This window comes from Achroia grisella, unplaced genomic scaffold, assembly GCF_030625045.1.
Source record: "Achroia grisella isolate CSIRO2021 unplaced genomic scaffold, CSIRO_AGI_Agris_v1 utg402, whole genome shotgun sequence".
NCBI lineage: Eukaryota > Metazoa > Arthropoda > Insecta > Lepidoptera > Pyralidae > Achroia > Achroia grisella.
In genome coordinates, this window is record NW_026712841.1 from 1,792,410 (window position 1) to 1,817,619 (window position 25,210).

General features: G+C 32.5%; 1 protein-coding gene across 1 annotated transcript in view; it reads left to right on the forward strand.

The window, feature by feature from the left end:
- Positions 1-6,046: 6,046 nt before the first annotated feature.
- The window catches only part of LOC131844250 (ATP-binding cassette sub-family C member 4-like), a 35,801-nt gene continuing 16,637 nt past the window's right edge, over positions 6,047-25,210 (forward strand). Inside the window, exons 1-12 of the mRNA XM_059193084.1 lie at positions 6,047-6,276; positions 7,761-7,892; positions 8,490-8,694; positions 9,817-10,042; positions 11,145-11,242; positions 12,552-12,749; positions 13,463-13,589; positions 13,924-14,061; positions 14,628-14,812; positions 16,007-16,171; positions 16,937-17,074; positions 17,618-17,785. Coding sequence (XP_059049067.1) covers positions 6,047-6,276; positions 7,761-7,892; positions 8,490-8,694; positions 9,817-10,042; positions 11,145-11,242; positions 12,552-12,749; positions 13,463-13,589; positions 13,924-14,061; positions 14,628-14,812; positions 16,007-16,171; positions 16,937-17,074; positions 17,618-17,785 — 2,010 coding nt within the window. The remainder of the gene's footprint in view (positions 6,277-7,760; positions 7,893-8,489; positions 8,695-9,816; positions 10,043-11,144; positions 11,243-12,551; positions 12,750-13,462; positions 13,590-13,923; positions 14,062-14,627; positions 14,813-16,006; positions 16,172-16,936; positions 17,075-17,617; positions 17,786-25,210) is intronic.

Here is a 25,210-nt window from a genome sequence, read left to right on the forward strand (position 1 = left end):
AGTATAAATATATCTTTGGTTGGACTTTTTATCATGTCTACTTATTTATTATTTTATAATTATATATACAGTCTGATAATAAACAAACACAAATTTTTCTTTCATGAAATTATTGGTTTCGAAGCGTAACATCGTAGTTCTGCATGAGGCCGCATGAGGCTAAAGTGTACTGCATAATGTGAGTGGTGCATTATTTATTCCTTTCATATAAAAAAAAAATATTTGCAAATATACCGAGAAATATACTTAAGCATAATAAATTAATCTATTATTTCTAGAAAACAAGTATTCCGCGATTATTCATGGGCTAGCCTCGCCTCTTTTATACTTTAGCGAGAAATATACTAATATACTAACATATACACTAATATGTAGTATCATTATATTATTATATGTTTTATATTAGCACGACGTTTGTTATCTTAATATTTTAGCTGCATCTCGGGATATTTAGTATTTAAGAAATTTGTTTTAAGATTTAATTTTTGTACTTCATAATTTATTGTATCGCATGTAATCCGTTTAATTAGTATCAATTATGATATCTAATACATCTTTCTGCCATTATAATAATAAGTAATCTTTACATTGCAAATCAATTTATAATAGATTGTCGGCATTAATTAAGAAAATAGAAGAAATTTTATTCTTTTAAGACTTGAATAATTTGATAATAAAATGTCCTGCTGTTAACAATACAAGTTTCTATTGCAAACCATATCTAACGTACTTATTTCATAAGATAATGAATCCTGTTACCTATATTATATATAATATTAGGTTTTTTTGTAATTATATTAATGTCGTTAGTCGCAGTTGGTCTTTACAGCTTTACCATATGGGCCACTTCAGCGTGTTTTGAAAAGAAAAATAAATACAAGAATAATGTGATGCACATTATTGATGTTATTTTTTTAACTTCTCTAATACTGTTGTCCTAGCTGTCCTTTTTTCTTCACCGAAAGAAAATCGGCTATTCCGTGGCAGGACTATTGGAGTGGCTGAAGGCCAACTCTAGTCTGAGGGACGCGTCTTTAATGTGAGAGCACCGCTAGGGTTACAAATCTTGGCACAGGTTTTCGTAGACTGATCATAGGTAACTAATATCTCTATTAGTAGATATTAGCTGTTATTGTAGTTTTGGTAGTTAATTGTATATAAAATTCTTGCAGCAAAATACATATGATTTCATTGCTAAATTACATTAATTTTGATAACAAGTGTTTATTAAATTGCAACCAACACGAGAACTAGTATATTTTAAGGACAATAAATAAAGTAAACAAATTTGTCTTACATTATTAACAATATTAACAATGCATGTAATAAAAAAATGAACCATGCAGGTTAAAATTAATTTTACTTTTACTATTCAAATTTTTCAGTGTAGCCATCAGTGTTATATACCTTAGTTGTTTGTATATTTAGACCATAATAACTCTACCTTACATTAATTTACAAATATTTATTTAAATTATTATAGTAAAAATTGTAAATAGAGATATCGTCTTTAGCATTGCGCGATAGCTACTGCACGAAATCCACATGCTAATTTTCATGGAAAAATTATAACAGTAGGTACTATGTAAAATATTATGCCGTCGGCATTGTTATTTCTTACATTACACTAAATATGATATATTTATTGTATACGCATATTAGTATTGGTAATGAATGAATGAATTTAATTTAAATTAACACCTTACAGAGAATTTAGATTCGTCTGCAATAGATTTGTTTTTTTTATAAGATTAAATTTTTTTGTAATATTTCCTTACAGTATATTTAGTTGTGTCAGTTACAATAAATAACATGTTATATAATCATAATAATATTATAACTGTGTTGCTACGTTACTTTTCTTTGTAAACATTTCTTTGTTCTTTCAGTCACTGATTTGTTAATGACTTATTATGGCGAAGAATATATTCAGCAGTTTTCTCGAGCGGTATATATATTTATCATTGGCCTTATTAATGTTTTTATTGTTAATTATAACACTATTATACTTTCGAACACTTTCACTTTAGTCGATAATACAGTAGAGAAAAGTTTTATTCAGGGTTTTGCTGATTAAAGGCACTGTGTGTATAATATTAGGACACATGATGGTTTATCGGTAGATTTGAACGTAAACATCGAGTTGGGTGTGTGTGCGGTGCAGTGGAGCGCACATGAGTAGGGGCGGCGAGCGACCGGGCGTCTCGCAGGCCGCGTCATACTGCGGGTGCGGCGGCGGTCGCCAGCGGCGGCAGAGGCGTACGGGGTGCGCGACAGCCGCATACCCGCAGTCAAGCTCCACACCACCACGCCACCACGCCACCACGCCACGCTCCCAACACCAACACCGTACCCACTAACCGCTAATACGCACCATCATTTATTATTGACGTCCGCCCTTGGACTATATTCAAAATCTTTTCTTCTTTGCGCGCTGAGGGTTTAGTAGGTCAATGACTAGGTCCTCTTGTGAATGCAATAAAATAGTAAAAAAGCGATACGCATGTTGAGCTGACGCAGTCAGGTAGGTGTATTAAAATAAATCCTTTATTTTTGTTTACAGTTTAGACAAAGAGTTTTAGATTCATCTACTTCTTATATAGATGCCTTTAACCTAAGGTAACACACGTGATATTTTGACTTACAATAAACATAATTGTTTTTGGTAAAGATACTTGTTGAGGTTACTTAATTTTGTAGAAGACCCAATATTAGTTTAAATAAATAAACATAAGTGTGTTTGATACACATTGTTAACTATATATCTATGTTTTAGGGCATAGGTATAATACACATATTGTGGAAATGGCCCTGTAAAATTTATTCATCACTATTTAATTATACAGTTTTGTATAAATATTGAAGTAATTATAGGTATATTGATATTAGCTATTTAAGATTGTTATAGTTATATAGCTATTTATATAAATAGCTATAAAGCGAGTATTATAACTATATGTACTAGGAGGAACAAAAATTGATCACATACTGATAAAATTTATCCGTGTAGGATGAATCTGTTGCCTTTCTACAACCTTTGTAAAATTGCCATTTCTTATTAGAAGCTTTCTTTTAGTTTCACCTGTGCCGGTGTCTGTAAAAAGAAAAAGTTAACACTTTCGAGAATCCTATATGTTGTTTTACTCATATATAGGTACACACAAGTATAGTAGTATACATGCTTTTCATAACTGAAGTAATTATTGTTTAATTGTAATGAGTCAGCCAGTTTGGACTTATCTCTTTAATTCTATATAAGTAGAAAGAGCGTTATAAAGATAGTACTTTGCGACAATATGTGCACATCTATATAAGAAATAAGTACACAAAGTTATTCTGAGTAGTCATAAATCCGAGCTATGTTACTAAAGAAATAAAAAGAATGTGTTGACTCTGTAGAACAAACAGATTGTATTATTCGTACAGTACGTAATAGCTATATACTCGTACCTGCACCCGAAAATCTTAAGCTTTATTTATTAGCTGAATTTGCTCAAATTCAGCAATTAGGTATATACATATATTATTCAAATATATTTCGGAATACAAATTCTAACGCTAATCATATTGGAGGACATTATTTAATATTGAGTAATTACTATGTCGCTCTGTGAAATTCAAATTTTAGTTTTTTACCTATATTTCTTCTGTTTGATAACAGTAATTGTTTTTATTTATTCTACATTATTCTTTATGATTTATGATATATACCTATAGAAAACCGTGTAACCAAAATGCAATGTATATAGAATTATTAATCTATGATTATAATATTACTCCATCATGAATATAGTACGTATGATAGTATACACAGTCCGCATCCAAATAGAAAAACACATTCTCTCATATGGGTATTCCTCCAACAAAAATAGGTGGATCGATATTTATATATTGGCTTCGTCCCGTTCGCGTATGCAAATTATGTGCACTCGTAAAGGACTACTTGCAATTCCCATATGGAGACCAAACCCAAGAGGTGGAGGGCACCGTCTCAGGGGGACACCGAGTCAGAATCAATTTGGCGCGCACCGTCTACAGAGCAAATTGGTTTCTTATTTGTTGTATAAATACATGTTCATAATATTATTACCTGATGACATTTGTGATTTATGAAATCAGATGTTGATTTTGTTATATTGGTATGCATCGTATCTATACTCATAAGAGTTTATGCTCTTATTAATTGAATTGTAGCTATTTTCAAATTACTATGATACAATTAAAGTAATTTTGTTCATAACTTTTATATTTAACATTTTATATGACGAATAGAATTTTAGAATGCGCTAATGATACATTACTTAAGCATGTATACCAATTTTTATATCTGAAGTTTCAATATCAAACTTTCGTATAAATAAAATAATTTATATGTACATAGGTGTAGTAAATATGTAACTAATTTATATCTGATATTGTGATTTAGATTTATGTGAGAAATATTAATATTGGGGTACTACTATATCAACGTAACAGATGCCAAAAGTTACAATATTTGTCCTGACTGCCATATTAAGATTTAACTAATAAGTGGTGTTAAGAAACTTCAATTAAAAATTTGTGATTCAAATTGGTTTTAAAATAAAAAAGGGTTGGAAATATCTGGCTCAGCAAATTTGTAATAAAAAAAAATAAAAATCGGTCCAATCGTATATAAAATTATTCCATGTATCATCATTAATATTATATGAAATATACTGACAGAAGAATGGACGGATTAATTTGTATTATTAGATTTCTGTTTTCCATTTTAATTAGGAATATCAATCAGTACCTAATAAAATTACACAATAGTAGGTAATATCGTAATGACACTTCGAAAAAATTAATTCAATTTAATTTGATATTTAACTAACGATGACATTCGATATATGCGTTACATAGTTATTATACATTAATTGAATACAGTACTGTATTTTGAAATAATGATCATTTATGCAGATGTAATAACATTCTAGTACATTTAAAAAATTTACCACAATTAGTCTAATCTTTATGTATATATGTATTAGCAGTATTTCATGACAACATGTTATTAATCATTTGCCATGCTAGCGGACTTCTATACCTAATAGGAGTCCGCTAGCATACAAGCCTTTCCAGCCACGGTGCTAGATGAGAAATGTTATTCAAAAGGTAATATTTTGAAATGACTTTACAACGTTATGTCTCTTGCTCCCTTGCTGATTGTTTTAACAATTAGTTGAGTATATATGCATATCGACCTTATATTAGTGTTATTACAATTGAAGTCAATTTTTACGTTTGTTTAAATTTAGTTAAGATGTTTAATTATTCTCATAAATGTATTTAATATAACTAGAAAAGTAACAAAATCCAGGCATTTTGGTAGAAAGATGCGTAAGAAGAGTATACTACTGAATATTTTTATCTGTACCTATGTTACGATATTCTATTTGATTTTGCATTACATATGCACTTATTGTTTACGTATGCACGTTATGCAGCATAGCTGTATACGTAATGCGTCGCCTCCATGAGGCCACCCTGGGGCTGGAACTGGGAAACTGGAAAGAAAGATACATTGTCCCTGGGGTTGTGGCAAATGATCACGCACCCGACACTATTGCGGCGTGGAAGATTGCCACAAGATTTTTAGCTCGTAGTATTATCTCGTCAAACTTAAGAAGCGAGCGCCTCTCCAAGACGCATAAGCTTTACTAAAATCACTGAGCTTACTGAATGCGCACACGCAATGAAAATACTGAATGAACACAGACAAAGCGCAATAATAGTACATCGAACTAATAAATATAATTATTTATTAAGTTCTTTGATTACACCTTTTAATTTGACTGTGTGACGTTGTAACCTCATAACACCTCGTTTATAGTATTAATGTTATTTTGAATTGTAATGGTTATATAGATAAATAATCTTATCGCTGAATGGTTTAGTAGTGTTTATTAGACAGTAGTGTGTGAGCGCTGCGCGCTGTGAACATCTGTACGTTAAAGATTTAAAACAAAATACGCTGAGTCGAGAATAAAGTTGTACGTTCTAAAACTTAAAAACAAACTAAAAAATGGGTGCGAAGGAAATAAATGATGGTAAAAAAAAGGATTATAAAAAAACTAAAGAGAGAAATAAAAGTTCGTCGTCTCTAAAAGCACGGCCAGGGGCATTATCGCGGTTTTTCTTCTGTTGGATGTTGCCTTTATTTTATTATGGGAATCGTCGGGATTTGGAAGAGGATGATTTGGTAAAAGCAAAGGAAATTTATAACTCTAAACGAGTGGGAGACGAATTAGAGAGGTGTGTAAAAATCTTATATTTCAATCTTCTGCATTTATTCTTCTGATATTTTAAGAATTAATTTATACTTTACACATTGAATCTTCTTCTCTTAAAGTATAAAATTATTAGATATTGAATTTATAAATAATATATAATATCAGACTCCAATTTGTTATTTGATTTTGGTACATTAGAAATAGAAATTAGTAAAACATTTGAGATAATTAAAGTTTAATTAATTATTGCTAGTTCGCCACCTTAATGATAGGTATTTTTGGCCTATTTTTTCTTCAAGTTCTGTATAACAAATAGTGTTACTCGAGATTCCAGTATATTCCGTAATTATTTCAATAAAATAATATTATTAATAAATAAAATATATTACAAATATTTTTTTTATTCATCTATAATTACTACTTTTATTTTTTTACATTATTACATTACATACAATTTACATTATTACTGTTTATGAAACATTTTAATAACTGCCTAAAAACATTAATTGCAAAGAATAATGGGCGTTGTATGAAAATATAAGTTTCCAAAAATATATGTTTGTGTACTGAGACAATACACAAATATATATTTTTTGAAGAAACATATTTTTTAGACGAATATGCTCTGAAATCAGGAGCAAAATCGAACCCTAGTGACCCGATAAATTTAAGTCATACATACAAAGGAAAATCCAAAAAAACAAAAATCGGCTCTGGTTTATGACATGAAATCAGAACTTTGAAATTTTTTTCAACATTTAAGTAAATATTAATATAATAACTAAATTGATTAGGATCCTTTTTGGTTAATTTTACAAAATATATGAGTACGAAACTATAGAACCGTAGTTTTAGTGGTACGAAAATATTCATTTTTTAAAAATACAAATAAATTATTATTGTTGTAATAAGTGAATAAGTTAAGTTGATTGAGCAGATTATTTTTATCTTGTTTCCATAATCGATTGCAACCGCATTGAAATAAAAAATATAAACATCAGATATGAAATGTTATTTTTCCATAAATTTAAGATAGTGCTTACATCGCGTAAGGAGCTCTTTGCACGATATTTGAGACCTTTATTAACTCAAGTAAATTTAGCCGTGCATTGATATATCAACAAGTCTGTAATATACAATTGGGTACATTATAGTGACATAGGAAAAGAAGAAAGTCAGTCTAAACGAGTGGATAAATTTTCCGCTTTTTCATAACAATCGGTGACAAAACAAACACTAATAAACTGAAACACTTTAGAACATCGTGCATTAAACATACATATACGACACAGTTCACAGATTACAAAAGTTTTTGGATTTAACTAACACAAAAAATTTATGATAAACAAACCAAATTATTTTGTGAGCCGACGGTAGTCGTACCGTGCTTTGACCTGAACCCAATTTAGGATCATACCCGTAGTTTATTTATGTATATTGGTAAGTTTGTAGTTGAACTGTAATTAAATTCTGATTTCTTAAGATTTTATTTTATTCATTGAACAGGAAGTGGTTAGAAGAAGAACAAAAAGCGAAAATGACTGGCGAGAAGCCTTCTTTTAAGAAAGTTCTCTTCAAAACTTTCTTTTGGTCTTTCCTACCGGGTGGAATTATGCAGTTTTGCTACGTAGCGTTAAGGTATCCCATTTATATTTTTCAATATAACATATTTAGAATTTTATACAATATATGTATATTTATTATATAATAGTAACAAATTATAATAATATAGAATTTGTAAGCATTAATTCGAAATTAATTATTAAAAGGTACAACCTGGTATTCTTCCATTTACCTATAAATGATGACTGTGTATGACTACTGCAAATGGATACAACAGCTGGCACATGCTTGATAATTCACACACGGTACCGCTGTGCAATATTTCAAATATTAATAAACTAGTTTTCCTAGTTTTCACAGCAGTGTACTTAAAATTATGTGTAATATAGTATGTAATATTATCTTATCTGTGCTAATGGTCATACCCGTTTTTTTATATTTAATATATAGGTAAGAAAAAGTTTTCTATACTCTTTGAGGTGGAGGATGACAATGAGCATGAAGTCTGCTCAATTAGCCCATGGTGAATTCACAAAGAACTATCTATAATGGTTTGGACCGCGTGGAGGTCGACTTAGTGCATGCAATGCATATTACCAGTTACTCATGTTATGCAATGCTGAACTGGTAATAAACATAGTAAATCAATAATCGAAGTTACATTTGCAACAGAACAGGAACACCACTACTTTTTGCGCAGCTGCTTTTGTATTGGTCACCGGTTGAAACTATAGACAAGGAGACAGCGACGTACTATGCCATCGGTATGATCCTAGCCAATTGGGTGGCAGCCTTCTTTAATCACCACGGTAATTTATACTGTCAGCAGTTCGGAATGAAACTTCGTGTGGCCACCAGCTCATTAATGTTTAGAAAGGTAATTTCTTCTCGATATAAATATTAAACTTTCCTTATTACGACTGTAAAATGTAATCGTACAACACATAAGACATTAATCACATAGAGCACTTGACATGCATACATATAGTAAACGTATATAATAATTCAGTACATATCCACAAAAAAATAACATTAATCGCAATAAAAAATCGTATTTTCAGGAAAGATTATTCATAGTAGGTACAGTGAAATAAAAGGACCATTTTTATGTGTACTATCCATCATAGAGCTCCATTCGCTTCAGGGGTTGCATGAAATGATACAGCCGGGCTTTAACTGGTTAAAAATCAACATCGCTGTAATGTCGGTACTACGGAATCGGTAGGACTATTGCGACTGCAAGTTGTCCCCTTTGAGCGAGTCTCAACGATCTTCTTCTCTATGGATGTCTCTTCTCAACGACACGCATGGAAGGAACTTTTCTCAGTTCTCCCGGTTACGTCCACTACATTTCCCATATCCGCTTCTTTTGTGTGGTCAGTAAAAGTGTGGAGCCCGCTACGCATCTAAGTCTGCAATGGCAGAGTCACGGTGGAGCCGACCTCCAATACGGTATTAAAAGTAACTACAGGACCAAATTTCAACCCTAGTAGTTACTTTTAAGGGGTTTCTATAATATCTTCGGATATAATTATATTCTAATTGTTATTATATTATTGTTTTCATAGTCGTATATAAATGATCGTATATAAAATATAGGTATCGGTGGAATGTCGCCGTTTCGTTAAAAGTAACAGTGGTTTTAATCGCTTATTTAATTTATGTATATTAATGAAATCAAATTCAATAAAATATAGGACATAATGAGAATTCAATTCTAATAAATACCAATGTGACAAAATGACTTGCATAATACGGAAACCCCTAATGATATTGTGCTACTAATACGTACTTTAACTGTAATATCTATAGTGAATGCAGTTTCAACTTAGTAAAAATTCTAATACATGTTTGGATTAAAATACATTTATGTCTGAGCCTGAAGCCTAATGTAAACTATATAATATTAGGTTATCATATAAAACACGCGACAGTGGCATGAATTTTAGGTATGTATTACAAAATGACTTCATAATCTTAAAATAAAGTATTTCTTTAGATAATGCGCATGAACAATGGGTCGCTTGGTGAGACGACAGCTGGCAAAGTGGTGAACCTGCTTTCTAACGATCTGCAGCGTTTTGACTTGGCTTTCATTTTTTTGCACTACATCTGGATTATCCCGCTGCAGCTGACCGCCGTTTGCTACTTAGGTTATATGCAGGCGGAGTCAGCTGCACTCATAGGATTAGTGGCATTAATTTTAATTGCCGTACCAATTCAAGGTAAGAAATGTTTACGTATATTTAAAATTCTGCCTTATTACGTGTGGATGAAGTGGTGGTGAAGATCTTGTGTGTATGTTTGTTTTTAAATTTCGTTCATATATTATTTATGTATGTGCATTTTATTTTATTACGACCATTTTTTATGATATAATAAAACCTAGATACCTAACTATCTTAAACTACTAACTATTTAAAAAAAAATAGAATCGCATTATGCGTAAAAATCTGAATAATAATGACACATTTATATTTTAAAAATGAATATCCTAATGATTATAAACATACATGGGATAATCAGTAACGTTGTTGACTTTATAATGAACTCTAAAACTATATTAATTATTGTAACTGTAAATATTGTATTGAGTGTGACAGAGGCGCGCTTACCTACATAACTTGTAGTAATTTGGTTTGTTGGACTGGAGACTGGCTGACTGGAGAATTAAATTTAATCATAAAACAAAGTGTTATGATATATGCGAAATTGAGGATGACATTTAAAATCGAAAAAGCAAAACGCCCAGTTACACTGCTAGTATGTAGCCTAATGAATGAAATATGTCATGATTGATAACGTCTATACATGATCAAAAACGTGTACTATATCAATCATAATACGAATACATTAAGTACTGACATGTTAAGTAGGTAACCAATATAAGTACTTGTGACAATCACTAGGATTTCATGCTTGTAATGATATGGTTGATTTAAAATATTATATAGCACGATCATGGAAAGTGATACACGTTGATTTTCTCGTAAACTAAATCAATAGCCATCAGAGAATATATGTCCTCATCATGTATTACTTAGTACCAATTTTAGTCCAAAATCCGAAATATAGTTATTAAGAAAATTACTTTGTAGAAAAATCAACAGGTAAAAAGAGAACTGATTGATTACTGCCACCTAGTAATTATATATTAAGTTGAATTAAGTATTATTTAGAATTATGTGTTAATTTGAGAAAGTCCAGTTTCATTACTGTTATTTTATTTTAAAAATATTGATATTAGTTTAATGTATTAAAATCAACTAGTTATTTAATAATTGTTTTTTATTCTATAAAATATGCATACGTGTTGTGTATTTTCAGGTACTGTTAGTAGAGTACTTGGCAAAGTGCGCATGCGTACTGCCGAAAAGACGGACGAGAGAATAAAGGTGATGAGCGAAGTCATTAACGGAATTCAAGTAAGTATATTTTAATACATTCAAATTTACACAATGAATAATATTTAAAGTGATAGACACAGAAAACATAGTGTATTTCCTTGATAGCGTTTGAGCAGACTTCCTTATTTCCGATCTGACTATATTTACATGAGCCGTTATAATTGTTTACTTTAACTTAAAAGTATGTTCTAAATGTTATATATATAGTTACCAAATATATATATATATATAGATATGTATATCAGTTGTTTAGGAGGAACCCATAGTACCAGTTCTGCTTAGTTTCATAATATTATATATCTTTACACAGTATAAAATGTGCAATGGATTTTAATGTAGTTTTTAGCAATAGATAGACTGATTCAAGATGAAGGTTTATATGTATAATATATGTACATCCGTTGAAAGCCGGGGCGGGTAGCTAGTTTTATATGAAATTTAAAACATATTATAGTGTCGTATCTTATTGTTTTTAATAAACTGTTTAGAATGTTATATACACGAGGGCCACGCGATAACACTATATGTACTTTAGTTAAGGTAATTAAAGTTTATTAGTCATTTGATTAACAAATTATATACACTTATTAAAATAAAGTAAAAATATTGAGTAAAATAAACAATTATCTCTATATGTAAATACACCGATATTATGATCAAGAAAGACATTTAATATTTAACATCTATATCTTATATATCCGGGACCAAATAAAATAACTAATAAATAGATTTAATAAGAATTTGTTTAGGTATACGTATATATAAAACCGGTATCGTTTCCTTCTCATATTTGCATATCACTGTAACCAGTGTTGATAAGAACAATAACAAGAAAACTGCAATTCATTTTGTCAATCTATAAAACATTTAATAGTGAATGATATACATATGTATATATTTTACAATCATTTTATGACAAAGCAAAATTCTTAATCACTTTGTTAATTATTGTACAGGTATTAGCACATTGAACTTGTTTTAACGTTCGTAATGATGAAAATAAAGGCACACATGTAGGTATACACCTAATTTAAGAATACGTCAAGCTATGGCTGTTAATTGAATTATTTTATTTTCCGACAATAATTTTATAGTGGTTAATCTAATTCACATGAAACATAGGCATGTATCATTTATATAATTATATGTACAATCAATTGTAAAGATAAAGAGCAGTTTTTGAATTCAGTCTTTATCAGATAAAACTATTATACTTTCTGAACTCATGGTAGCTCTGACTTGTCATAAATGTCTATAATATGTAGATCTCAATAAATGGGTTTTGATTTTTTTATATGATTTGTACTGATATAATTCTTACTCATAGGTTATCAAAATGTACGCGTGGGAAATTCCATTCCAAAAGGTCGTTAAAGAAAAACGTGGCAATGAAATGAGACAAATAAGTATTGCAACCGCACTTAGAGCAATATTTTTAGGGTTCATGATATTCACAGAGAGAACAGCGCTCTTCATTACAATCCTCACCTTCATACTGCTCGGCAATTCTATGACTGCTAATGTTGTAAGTACTAGTTATAAGTAACGTAGGCTCAATATTAATTAGAATTGTATAACAGTGGTTCTACTCAGAAGAGTCTGCAGTATTTGGCACTAGGTAAAGGAAATTCCGTAAGGAATGCATACTCTGTTATTTAGTTTATTACATACCTACAAGTAATATTCGCTACTAGTAAATTATTTTACTTTACATTTGGATAGCTATACATTTTTTCAACAACACTTGTATAATAGTGTAATACCATAACATACTCATTAGAACAAATTGGTAGAAAACAATGAATATTGTATGAATTTCATAAAATCCGATATATTGAATTTCATTAATTAATAGCCTACATGTAATATAATACAAGTGTAATTGATGTTTGTTTGTATATATCTACATGTGAGATCTATTCATTTATTGACGGTAATAACAACGTATGAGAAATCTATTAATGGAGGAAATAACAAAGTATTACAAACCAAAATAATGATTGTTAGAATTATTGTCTGTTGTCTGGGCGTATTATAATGAATAAATAATATTGTGATTAGCTACATATTAATGTTTTATTCTAATCGATTTACAAACAAAGAATTAAACATATATAAAATTGCGGGCTAACCTACCCCCGGTTATAAATAACTTTTTATAATTCAGTAATTTACCTATTTCCCAACTCGTGTAATTATGGCTTTATATTCGATTTCAAAATATTTTGTTTATTTTAGATATATCCATTGCAACAGTTCATGAACGCAGCTCAAATTAACATAACGTTGATTCTACCCTTGATCTTAGCCTTCACAGCAGAATTGTTTGTCTCCCTCGGACGAGTGCAGAACTTCCTTTTATTAGGTAAGTTAAACATTTAATGTGGATGTTCTTGTTCTTCATATGAAATACTGTCATTCGTATCTAGGTACGGTTGTGATTCTGGGACAGCTAATTGAAATGGACATAATGAATTCAGTCATAATAAGTTACCTATTTTGCTTAAATATAACATAAATATATAAATTCAGAGTTGGTTAGTCAATGTTCTGTAAAGCTGTGAAACAACAAATTGAATAACAAAAATATTCCTCGGACAAAGATTCAACAGTGCATTGAACATTATTATTAAGAAACATATAGAGGCGACAGCGTAATAGGGATGCGTTGCCAAAACAAGACTTTTTCTGATTTACAGAAGACCGTCCCGACTTGGTGGCGAGCCATGCGACCCCAATACCGAACATATTCCGCAACACTGCCAGCTCTAGTGAAAAAGATAAGTGTGTCAGGCCACTCTCATACCGCACAAATTCGAATGCCTCATCTGCTAAACGTAAGTATAAATCTGTCTAAATGCATATAGGAATACTATACTGTCAATCAATTATATTATATTTTAGATCAACATTCATAAAATTATAATCGGACTTCACTTGGTAAAAGTTATATATATGAGTTTGTCATAAAAAAATACCTATGTTATTGTATAATACCTCTTAAAATAGTTGTCTTAGTTACAGTACTAGTCATTTAGTTATCTGCTTATTCATTAACGAACAGATTTGACTTACGTGTGAGAATTTAATGTAATACTTAGTAGTTTTTAAAAAAATCAAAACTGTTAGCAATTAATGATAAATAATTTTGTAAGGTGTTCTCGATGCATGCGTTGCGGTGCGGTATTTTCCTAATGATAACAATATGAGAGAAGTAATGCGTCTCATTCCACCGCACCATATCTCACCGCATCCCAACGCATGCGTGACGTACGAAGTAATGAGATTAAATTATCTATCATATTATAATATCTTTGTTATCCATTGATTTAAAAATATAAATACAAATAATATCTGTCTTTCTATTAAAATTTATTATTAATCATAATTATTACCACATTAGGTTTGAGCTTGGAACCGAAATTTGTAAGAAGCATATCACAACCAGGGCCCGACATTGCAGTGGAGGTGCGCGATGTCTCTGCCAGTTGGACCGGGGACCCCAACTTTTTGGCTCTCAAAAATATCTCTCTAAGGGTGCGAAAGGGCAAGCTGTGTGCTATTATTGGAGCTGTTGGCTCGGGAAAAGTACGTTCGTATTAGTGCTAAATCGTTCTTCAGATTAGCGAATACAATTTATTATCACGTCATATTTCATTGAGGTTAATTCGCTTAGTTATGAAATACTTTACATATTATTGTTTTGGTAAAGAACTCGAAGTTTAATACACATGCAATTTTTTAGTAATAAGTATATACTATAGTATAAGTACAGGAGCCAACAGAATATTCGCGCTGCAGATTTATCTGTAGCATTATGCTGAGTAAACTGCCTTTTCACCTTTGCGGCACATAAAGTCACCTACGTTTCTTTAATTAATTGTTTTTTTTCTGTATTTCGTGTTATATATCTGTAATTGTTGAATAATGAATTTATTTATCTAAATAGTAACAAACAGATAGACATACATTCATATTGATAATATTAGTGTATAATTATGAATCAGTGTGTAAAAATTAAAACATTAAATATGCCAAAGAAGTAATGTAATAGAAAGTAAAAAATTTGAATAAAAATTAATTATTAAATGAATGTTCGCACCTGCGAAAGATCTCAGACGTGTTAGGGTCTAAGTTCATAATTTGAAGTTAATTACCCCTGCAGGGATAAAACTGCTATTCTGCAGAGGTAATATTTGAAATGAATACATAATAATATAACAGTTGAATACCACTGGCAATAGTTGACTGTTGTGGCGAAGTAACCTTCGGCGTACTAACATTTCTGAGCATATTTTTTTTACTGCGTCAGTATCTGTCAAATAATTTGGTACTTTACCAATTTTTACTATTACCGGCTACATTTTAAACGAATTAACGATTACTAGTTCAATATTAAGAATGGTGGATGAATAATTTCAATCCAATTAATAAACATACATAAATTTTGTCAGATTTTTGTGAATGTCGATGGAATACTAGAATTATCTCACCTGTGGTGCTGAAATACCCTAACGGAACCAATGTAGTGATGACGTCAAGTCTGATGATTCAATGTAGCTTAATCGCCATGAATTAACCACGAAATCCTCATGGTGAAATCATCAATGATTTTTGTGTGAATAAGGGTATATTAGTTCTGATATTATAGCAAAGGGGTCAAGAGAAAACTACTGGCTCCTAGTGGCTACTACTGTAGTAATTGTAGACAATCTAAAATTGTGTAATAAGTTACCTATAAAAATTATCTTTTTTTTGTAATTTAATCTTTGTTTTTTATAGTCGTCTCTTCTCCAACTGCTACTAAAAGAATTGCCAGCGGCCACCGGCAATGTTTCAACACAGGGCAGCCTCTCGTACGCCTGTCAGGAACCGTGGCTCTTTCCTAGCACGGTCCGAGAGAACATTTTATTTGGACTTCCTTACGATCAGGCTAAGTATAGAAAGGTATGCAAGGGAAAATTAACATTTACTTTAGAGATTATATTTAAGTATTTTGTTTAGAATAATATGAACAGCATTTGTATTTCGATTTTATGATATACCTATGTATAAAGAAATAAATAAGATTTCCCTTATACAGGACAAAATTATGATAAAAAAAAATAAACAAAATTTTAATATATCGATATTATTTTATTATTATAATAGGTATACATCTCAATTTGTAGTTAATAGGAATCCTATATAATAATATAATATCCTATAAATATGTATAGGTATGTATCTATAATATTTATTAAATATTTAACTGGTCTCACTGTATATGAGATAAACTGTTAATGGGGATTTTATCAAGGTAGTAGCTAAATCAAAAACAAAACGAGTATTTTCTTTTTTTATCTAATTGTCTGTTCGTACTAATCAGAAACGGCTTAATCGTATTGTAATTCGTTTTCAGTAATGTATTATGATAAACTTCACTTATAATTTTGTTTTGTTTTATTTCAATTGGTTTATAAGCAAGAAAGTTATAAACTCGATAATTAATATCTTTTACCTATTGCTTCTAAACCAATAGTTATAAATCTATGTTCCAAATATCGCACGCTCGGTAAATTGTGAATATACGTATAAGATTTCTTTATTCTTAATATTTTAAAAATAAAGAAATCTTAATTATTTAGTAGGTTTATTTGTTTCCTTTTAAGATATACAAAGACCAATTTTAGTTTCTATAAATATTTTACATCTAACACCTATGTTGAACAGGTCTGCCGAGTATGCACTCTGGAGAAGGACTTTTTACAGTTTCCCTACGGAGACCAGACATTGGTGGGTGAGAGGGGAGTGTCCCTGTCAGGGGGGCAGCGCGCCAGAATCACTTTAGCGCGTTCCATCTATAGAGAAGTATGTCATAATTTTTTTTAAATTATATTATTGCATATGCCATTTTTTTTTAAGTATAAATGACAATTTTCACCGTGTAGACTTTGTAAAAGGTGGTCTCTCTATTTCGACCGCCAATCAGCTTGTTTTGTAAGTTGTGTTTCGGTTTCGGATGAGATAAGGCAGTGAAATTACAGGAGAAGAGGCGAAGAGAGGAGGAGTTGTCATCACGAGCGTCCTATTATAATGTGATGAGGTATATAAAGGATGGTTACCCTTAACCATGAACTTGGCCATTCCAATTTCATAAAAAAATATTAGAATAACGAGTCTTTGTGTTTTTTCTAATTAATGAGGTTTTAGGAGAATGTATTTTTTAAAATTCTTTATTAATTTAGGGACTTATGTGTATTTTCACCGAGGTGGAATGTCTGTTCCATTGTACTTTAATGTTGAATAAAAACAAAAAATACGTATTTAGTCAAAAAACAAAAGAATAACTAAACAATATAAGTGTCCTTAAAACGAAAAAGAATGTAATTTTAAATCATATTTTATATGTAGGCTGATATATATCTGCTGGATGACCCGTTATCAGCAGTGGATGCAAACGTGGGGCGGCTCCTGTTCGAGGGTTGCATCAACGGTTACCTGCGCGGGCGGACGCGCATCCTCGTCACGCATCAGATACATTTTCTCAAAGCGGCAGATTATATCATCGTGCTGAATGAGGTTGGTTTGAAAAATTAAAGTCTAACATCCTTACAGATAATTATTCCATTTATGGCGTTTTGATCAATAGCCACTTACTTTATTTCATGAAAATAGAAGAGAAAGTACTAACTTTTATTTTATTTGCAAATATATATTTATTACGCAAATATTAGCTTCATAATTATGTCGCGATAATAAAATAATAATCAGTCATATTTTAACCTACTTGTTTTTATGTTATGAAAACTACCAACAATATAATATATACATAAATAAATTCGCGCATAGACAAAGATTTTAACGAAAACCTTTATTCCAATTTCAAATATTGTATTGAAAAAAATGTACAGCTGTTACGTAACTGACACTGGCAAGCAATCATAAATATTCTAAAAGCAATATAAAGAAAAAAATATACACTACATTTTATGAGAGTTGGCACCGCTTTTATGAGAATTGATCCAAAATTCTATCTACATAATAACATGTAATGCTTCGAAAAAATAGTTATGTATATAATAGTAATTGATTTAATTCAGGCGAGCTCGCAAATCTGGAATTAACCTAAAAAACTGTATTGATGCAAACATTCGATGAATTTTGAATAAAAAATGTTATATATACATATTTATACAAAATATATTTTGTTCCCAGCGACGCAGGCTTAAATACTAGTATAAATTGCTCGTGTTTGTGCATTTTTTTTTGTTATATGTTAATTGTACAGATGAGGTCAGATAAAAAGTGTACTTTAGTAGTTGATAAATTATCTCCTATCCGACGAATTCACATATAAATAAACCTATATCTAAAAACATTATCTTGATATTAGCAGTAGGTACCTATTCCGTTGTCTTATAAATTACTAGCTGTAACCGCGACTTTGCCTGCGTGGAATTTGACAAAAAGTTAATTAGATAATTTTTCTAAAATTGTAGCAGCTTAAGTTACTCCTTATTACATCAGCTACGTCTCGTCAAAATCGATCCAGCCATTTCAGAGATTAGCCGGAACAAACAGACAGAAATTGTAAAAAATGTTATTTTGGTATATGTGCCGTATTTATATTCATTACATTAGTAAAAAACGGTAATTTCAATATTACAAACGGACAATCCAATCTTATTTATATGTATATGGTATCTACCATATACTATCTATACATCTGTATAGATTAAGTTTTATAAGTCACTAGTTATAACTGTTGCGATGTGATTATCGCAGGTACTGAACGATGAACAAAGAATTTTACTCAATTGAATCATAAAATAAATAGTGCTGTTTCTTGATTAAACGTAGTTATCTAAAATAAATCAATAATGTGTAACATCTTGAAAACATGTACTTATAAAACGAAAATACAGACCAATGTTTGAATTCTGTCAGTTTTCTATTTCTCGGTTTGATTTTAATATAAAAGAGACGGATGCCATTAGGTTAGAAAGATGATTATTCTAATGTGATGATGCAAACATATAAGTATTATGTTTTTCGTTAAACGGCCCGATGAACTTCATTTTATCCACAATTTATTTTGCTATGACGTATGATCAGAAATACAAAATATCTTTATTCATGTAGGTCTATTACAGACTTATAATATGCTAAATCTACCGTCAGTTCGGAGTGTTTTTAATATGAGAACTGACAAGAAACTCAGCTCGTATTCTTTTCAAATATGGTCGTACATGAGATCGCAGATAAGATGGCAATGCCTAACTGCAAAATTTGAATTTCTTTTTGAACTTTTCATCTTTTGTTTTATTACTGGATATTTCACCATCTTTTACAGTTCTACCCTTACGTTGAGTTGAGTCTTTATAGATATTATAATTAGGCCGTTTAAATTTTTATTTATCTTCCACATACTTATAGTTTTATTTGACAGATATACTTTATATACATATAATCTATTGGTTACCTTTTCTAAATATTCCAGTCAAGATATACACTGGAGCACTGAAAAATATTCTATAATACCAATAAATCTGACAGCAAAAAGTTTAATATAAATATTATTTTAAATGAAATTAAAAAGAAGTAATGGAGAATACACGCCCGCCGACTTATTATATTATTATTAATAAAATATCCGAAGAACAGTTTTTTTGTGCACCGTTTTTATGCATTAAATAATTATTTATATCGCGTTATAAAACACTTTTAGAAAATTACGTAACATAATAATAATCATTATCTTAGTCTGTGTTTACTGTTAATATGTACAAAACGATATTTTATTAATATTTGTTGCCGCGCTGTAGAGAGTATACAAGTTTGTGAAAGTATGCCCTGTAGGTTAAGTTCTCGCGAATTTTCACTATTTATGCGCTTCATCAATTAAATCTATCTATAATTTTTATATGATAAATAAAAAGTAATGGTTGTAATTCTATAGAATAATAAAAACTTCATTATTCTTCCTAAAAACTGTTTATAAAGAAATTTCATTTTTTTATATTGTTAGACTTTTGTTATTGTTCTTAGATCGTCTAATAAGAATACACTAACGCGCTTTTTATTAAAATTAATCCGAAATAGGGATTCCTATACTCGATATGTCACCGAGTATCTCGATGACATACTGAGACGTTTATCTAATCGATATGCTTACTTTGGATATACATAATAGGTATGTCATTATTGAGAATTAAATTAATATCAATTTTATTCATCCTGTCTAGCAACTTACACGTGATTCGTTTTTTGTTTTATCTTGATAGCATTTATGAGACGGATAAGATTTTGATTAGAATATAGGATATGCAAGTCTTATAATTTTGATTAGATAACATCCAGCTGACAACAGAGTAAAACTTTGAACTGATAGACTTCTTAATCTGAAAACAATCTTAACAGTTTATTGACAAGTTGCTAACTTATATAGTATCTATATTAAAAGTAAAAATTAAAACAGATCGGTCCAATAGGCGAATCAGTTATCCGAGGCTTGCCAGGTTAGTAATACTGTGGTAGGAATACGTATCAAATTGCATTATGCTTGAAGGCAGTATTATGCATTACTGTTTGATATCAGTGAACCTTCGTGTTCCTATATTGCAGTAGGAATATATTTAATACTAGCTGTACATGCTTCTGACTTCGTTCGCGTGGAATTAAATTCATTTTTCTAAAATAAAGGTAGCCTAAGATATATCTTATTCCATCAGCTACCTGCCAATAAAAGTTCCGTCAAAATCGGTCCAGCCATTTCAGAGAATAGCCGGACAAACAGACAGACAGACAGACAAAAATAGTAAAAAATGATATTTTGGTGTATATATCGTATTTATAATAATATGCATGTAGTAAACGGTTATTTCAATATTACAAACAGACACTCCAATTTTATTTATATGTATAGATAAGAATACTAAATATAATAAACAAGAGCATAACATGCATTGTTATACAACTCTAAGACAAATTGTTTCTGAAAAAGCTGTATACTCGGCATACCATGGCTATGTTGCTTCACAAATACGCTATGGGTTGATACTGTGGGGTAACTCGGTTAATGCTATAAACATTTTTAGAGCACAAAAGAATTGTATCAGAGCGTTGTGTGGGGCGTATTTTTTAGACAGCTGTAAACCACTGTTTAAACAAAAAATATTTTACCACTATCATGTCTATATATATTTGAAATATGTTTAATTGTAAAAAGAAATATTGATATGTTCGAAATTAATTCTAAAAATCGAAGATTAAGAATACAAAATAAATTCATAATACCGACGCAGAGACTTCACATGTTTCAAAGAAATTGTTATTGCATGGCCATTAAATTATACAATAAATTGTCTGATAGTGTAAAAATATTACCATACGCTCAATTTAAAGCGAAATTGTTTAAATATTTCATTAATAATTGTTTTTATTCTGTAGAAGATTTTATATCTACCTGTAATTTGTGAGAATTTTATATATTTATCTGATATCTATTCATCATCATCATTATCATCGCAGCCCGGAAGACGTCCACTGCTGGACATAGGCCTCCCCCAAAGATCTCCACGACGATCGGTCCTGCGCTGCTCGTATCCAATGCCTTCTTCCCCAGCGATCTTGACCAGATCGTCGGTCCACCTTGCTGGAGACCTTCCCACGCTGCGTCTTCCGGTTCGTGGTCGCCACTCGAGGACTTTACTGCCCCAACGGCCATCTGTCCTACGAGCTATGTGCCCTGCCCATTGCCACTTCAGAGTCGCAATTCTTCGGGCTATGTCGGTCACACTGGTTCTTCTGCGGATCTCCTCATTTCTGATTCGATTACGCAGAGTAACTCCGAGCATAGCCCTCTCCATTGCCCTCTGAGTGACTCTGAGCTTGTTGATGGAGCCCATAGTTAGCGACCACGTCTCTGTTCCGTAAGTCATCACTGGCAACACACATTGGTCGTAAACCTTCGTCTTGAGACACTGCGGAAATTTGGACGAAAAGATATATCGGAGCTTCCCGAACGCTGCCCATCCGAGTTGGATTCGACGATTGACCTCTTTCTCAAAATTGGATCTACCTAACTGGATAGTTTGCCCTAAGTATACGTAGTGATCGACAATTTAGAGTGTAGAATCTTTTACGGGAGCAGGTACGACATGGATGTTTGACATAATTTTCGTCTTGTCCATGTTCATTTTAAGACCCACTCCTTGTGAGACTCTACTGAGGTTTTCGAGCATTTTGCTAAGGTCTTCCAGGGTCTCAGCCATGACCACGATATCGTCGGCAAATCGAAGGTGATTGATGTACTCGCCGTTAATGTTGATGCCAAGCCCGCTCCAGTCCAGAAGCTTGAAGACATCTTCCAACGCAGCAGTAAACAGCTTTGGCGATATGACATCGCCTTGTTCTCGCTGCAGTTGGATAGGCTTCGAATTCAGGTCGTGGAGGCGAACTGACATAGTGGCGTTTTCATACAAACATTTCAACGCTTCGATATATCGATAGTCAATTTGGCACCTTTGGAGAGACTGTAGCACAGCCCACGTCTCGATCGAATCAAAGGCTTTTTAATAGTCCACAAACGCCAAGCAAAGTGGCAGGTTGTATTCTTCGGTCTTCTGAATTACCTGCCGCAGCGTATGAATGTGGTCTATGGTACTGAAGCCTTTTCGGAACCTGGCTTGTTCGGGAGGCTGGAAGTCGTCAAACCTGCGCGCGAGACGATTCGTGATGACTCTCGAAAACAACTTATAAACATGGCTCAGCAGTGTTACGGGTCTGAAATTCTTCAGAAGCGATATCTTCGGTATAGTGTCGGGTTAATTTGGCTCTAGGGTCTTTCGCTGTGTTGTTAACAGGTGCCCGTGTTGTCGTGTATAACTGTCCATAGAACTTCTCAATTTCCCTCAAAAGTTCGGGTTTAGACGATATGATCCTGCCGTCATCCGTCTTAAGTCGCGTCAGCTGGCTCTGTCCGGCAGCCAGATCCCTGTTAAAGACTTTTGAGCCCTTGTTTCTCTCAATAGCCTCCTTTACACAATATGTGTTAAAGTGGCGTAAGTCCTCGTGACTTACGCCACTTTAACACAAGGACTTAGAGATCTGCCTGCTAAGTTACCGATACTGGGAAGCGTCAGTCGGAGACTGCAGGACCATACTTCGCCTTTCATCCATCAGTTTGAGGGTAGAGATTTTTCCGGTTCTTTCTGCGCGGTTTTGAAGTGCTTGGACCCAGCCGCACGGACAGTTTCTACGAACCTTTTGTTGTAATCATCCACGTCAACGCAGTCACCAAGGCATTCGAAATGGTTTTGCAATTCTATCTGAAAGCTTTCTGGGTTTTGGATCTGTATAGGTGTAGGGCGGAGCGTAGATTTCATCAGTCGGGATCGTTCGAGTTTCAGATTCAGATTCAATGTGCCTCTTACAATCCGGTGATCACTTCCAATTTTGACGGCATTGATCACAGAGACATCATTGAAAATCTGTCTTCTCGTTAACAAGATGAAATCTATCTCGTTTTTGGTGGCACCATCGGGACTAATCCACGTCCATTTCCGGTGTTCCGGCTTCCTGAAGAAGGAGTTCATCATAAAGAGGCTCTCCTTCTCCATGAAGTCGGCCAGCATTTGACCTCGGAAGTTCCGATCACCGATACCAAATTGCCCCACTCAGCTCATCACCGCTTCGTTTGTCCAATTTTGCGTTAAAGTCCCCCATGATAACGTTGTAATGAGTTTTTGTCCTATGTATGGCTCTGGATATATCCTCATACATAGCCTCAACCTCATCGTCGGAGTGCGTCGAAGTTGGAGCGTACACTTGGATGACCTTCAACGAATACCGTTTGGTAATTCTGAGTATCAGGTACGCTACCCTGTCGACACGCTCTCGACCTTGATAACATTATTCACAAGGGACCTGTGGACGAGGAACCCGATACCGCCTTGGGACAGTTGATCGCCCTCCCGGAAGTAAAGCAGATTGCTGGATTTCAGGATTATCGAGTCCTCCCCCTTTCTTCGGACTTCAGATAATCCCACGACATGCCAGTGCAATCTGCTCAACTCTTTCTCCAGTTCACTTTTAACTTTTCTTCGGTCCACAGTGTTTGAACGTTGTATGTTGCCAGGGCCAGTGGTCGTCGTTTGTGGTAGCCTGGTCTTACACGGAGATTCTTCCCACCCCCTGCCTCGCCGTTTCCATGACCATTACCATGGTCAAGACTAGCGGGGCCGCCGGGGACTGGGGGCCGGGGCCTTGGGTGTAAATCCATTTGGGGGGATATGCCATAATCGCCACGCTTGGCATGCGGGTTGGCGATCGCAGTATGATGGTATTTACTCAGTAGAACGCTGCTGCCCGTCCACTGGTCGATGAATCCCTTAGTCGCCTTTTACGACACCCACGAGAAGAGAGGGGGTGGTGCTATTCTTACAGCGACACCACACGCCAATATCTAATATCTATTAATCTAATTAAATTAAAATTTATTTATATTGGTAGTGGTTTAAACAATGTTATGGTTTTAAATAATTTACACATCTTGAATGGTAAATATTGCTGAACACCTTATTAATTGTTGTGTAAGATCTGCTCTATGCAATTACCAGTATTTTGTAAATAAACATTCATTTCATTTCATTTCGCTACACGACTGCCCAAATCCAGTAATATTCATATTTTTCTAAGCAGTCGTTTGCGTGGGTACCTCAGTTTCACCAATTTCAGTCGCCTAGCAACTCGTTTGTATATGTTTCAGTTGAAGACAGAAATAAGGCAGTAAAATTACATGATATGGAAGTATGAAGATATGACACCTTGGTGTTCCCAAATGACAACGCATGTGTGAGTGGTTAAAGATTGCACTGTTTGTATTTCTCTTATACTTTGACAACTTAACTCTTCCTAGGAATTCCTTATAAAATAATAAATAGATACCTACTAGTCGATAAAACAATACCTTCACATAAATAATAAAGTGAGTAACACTGAAGA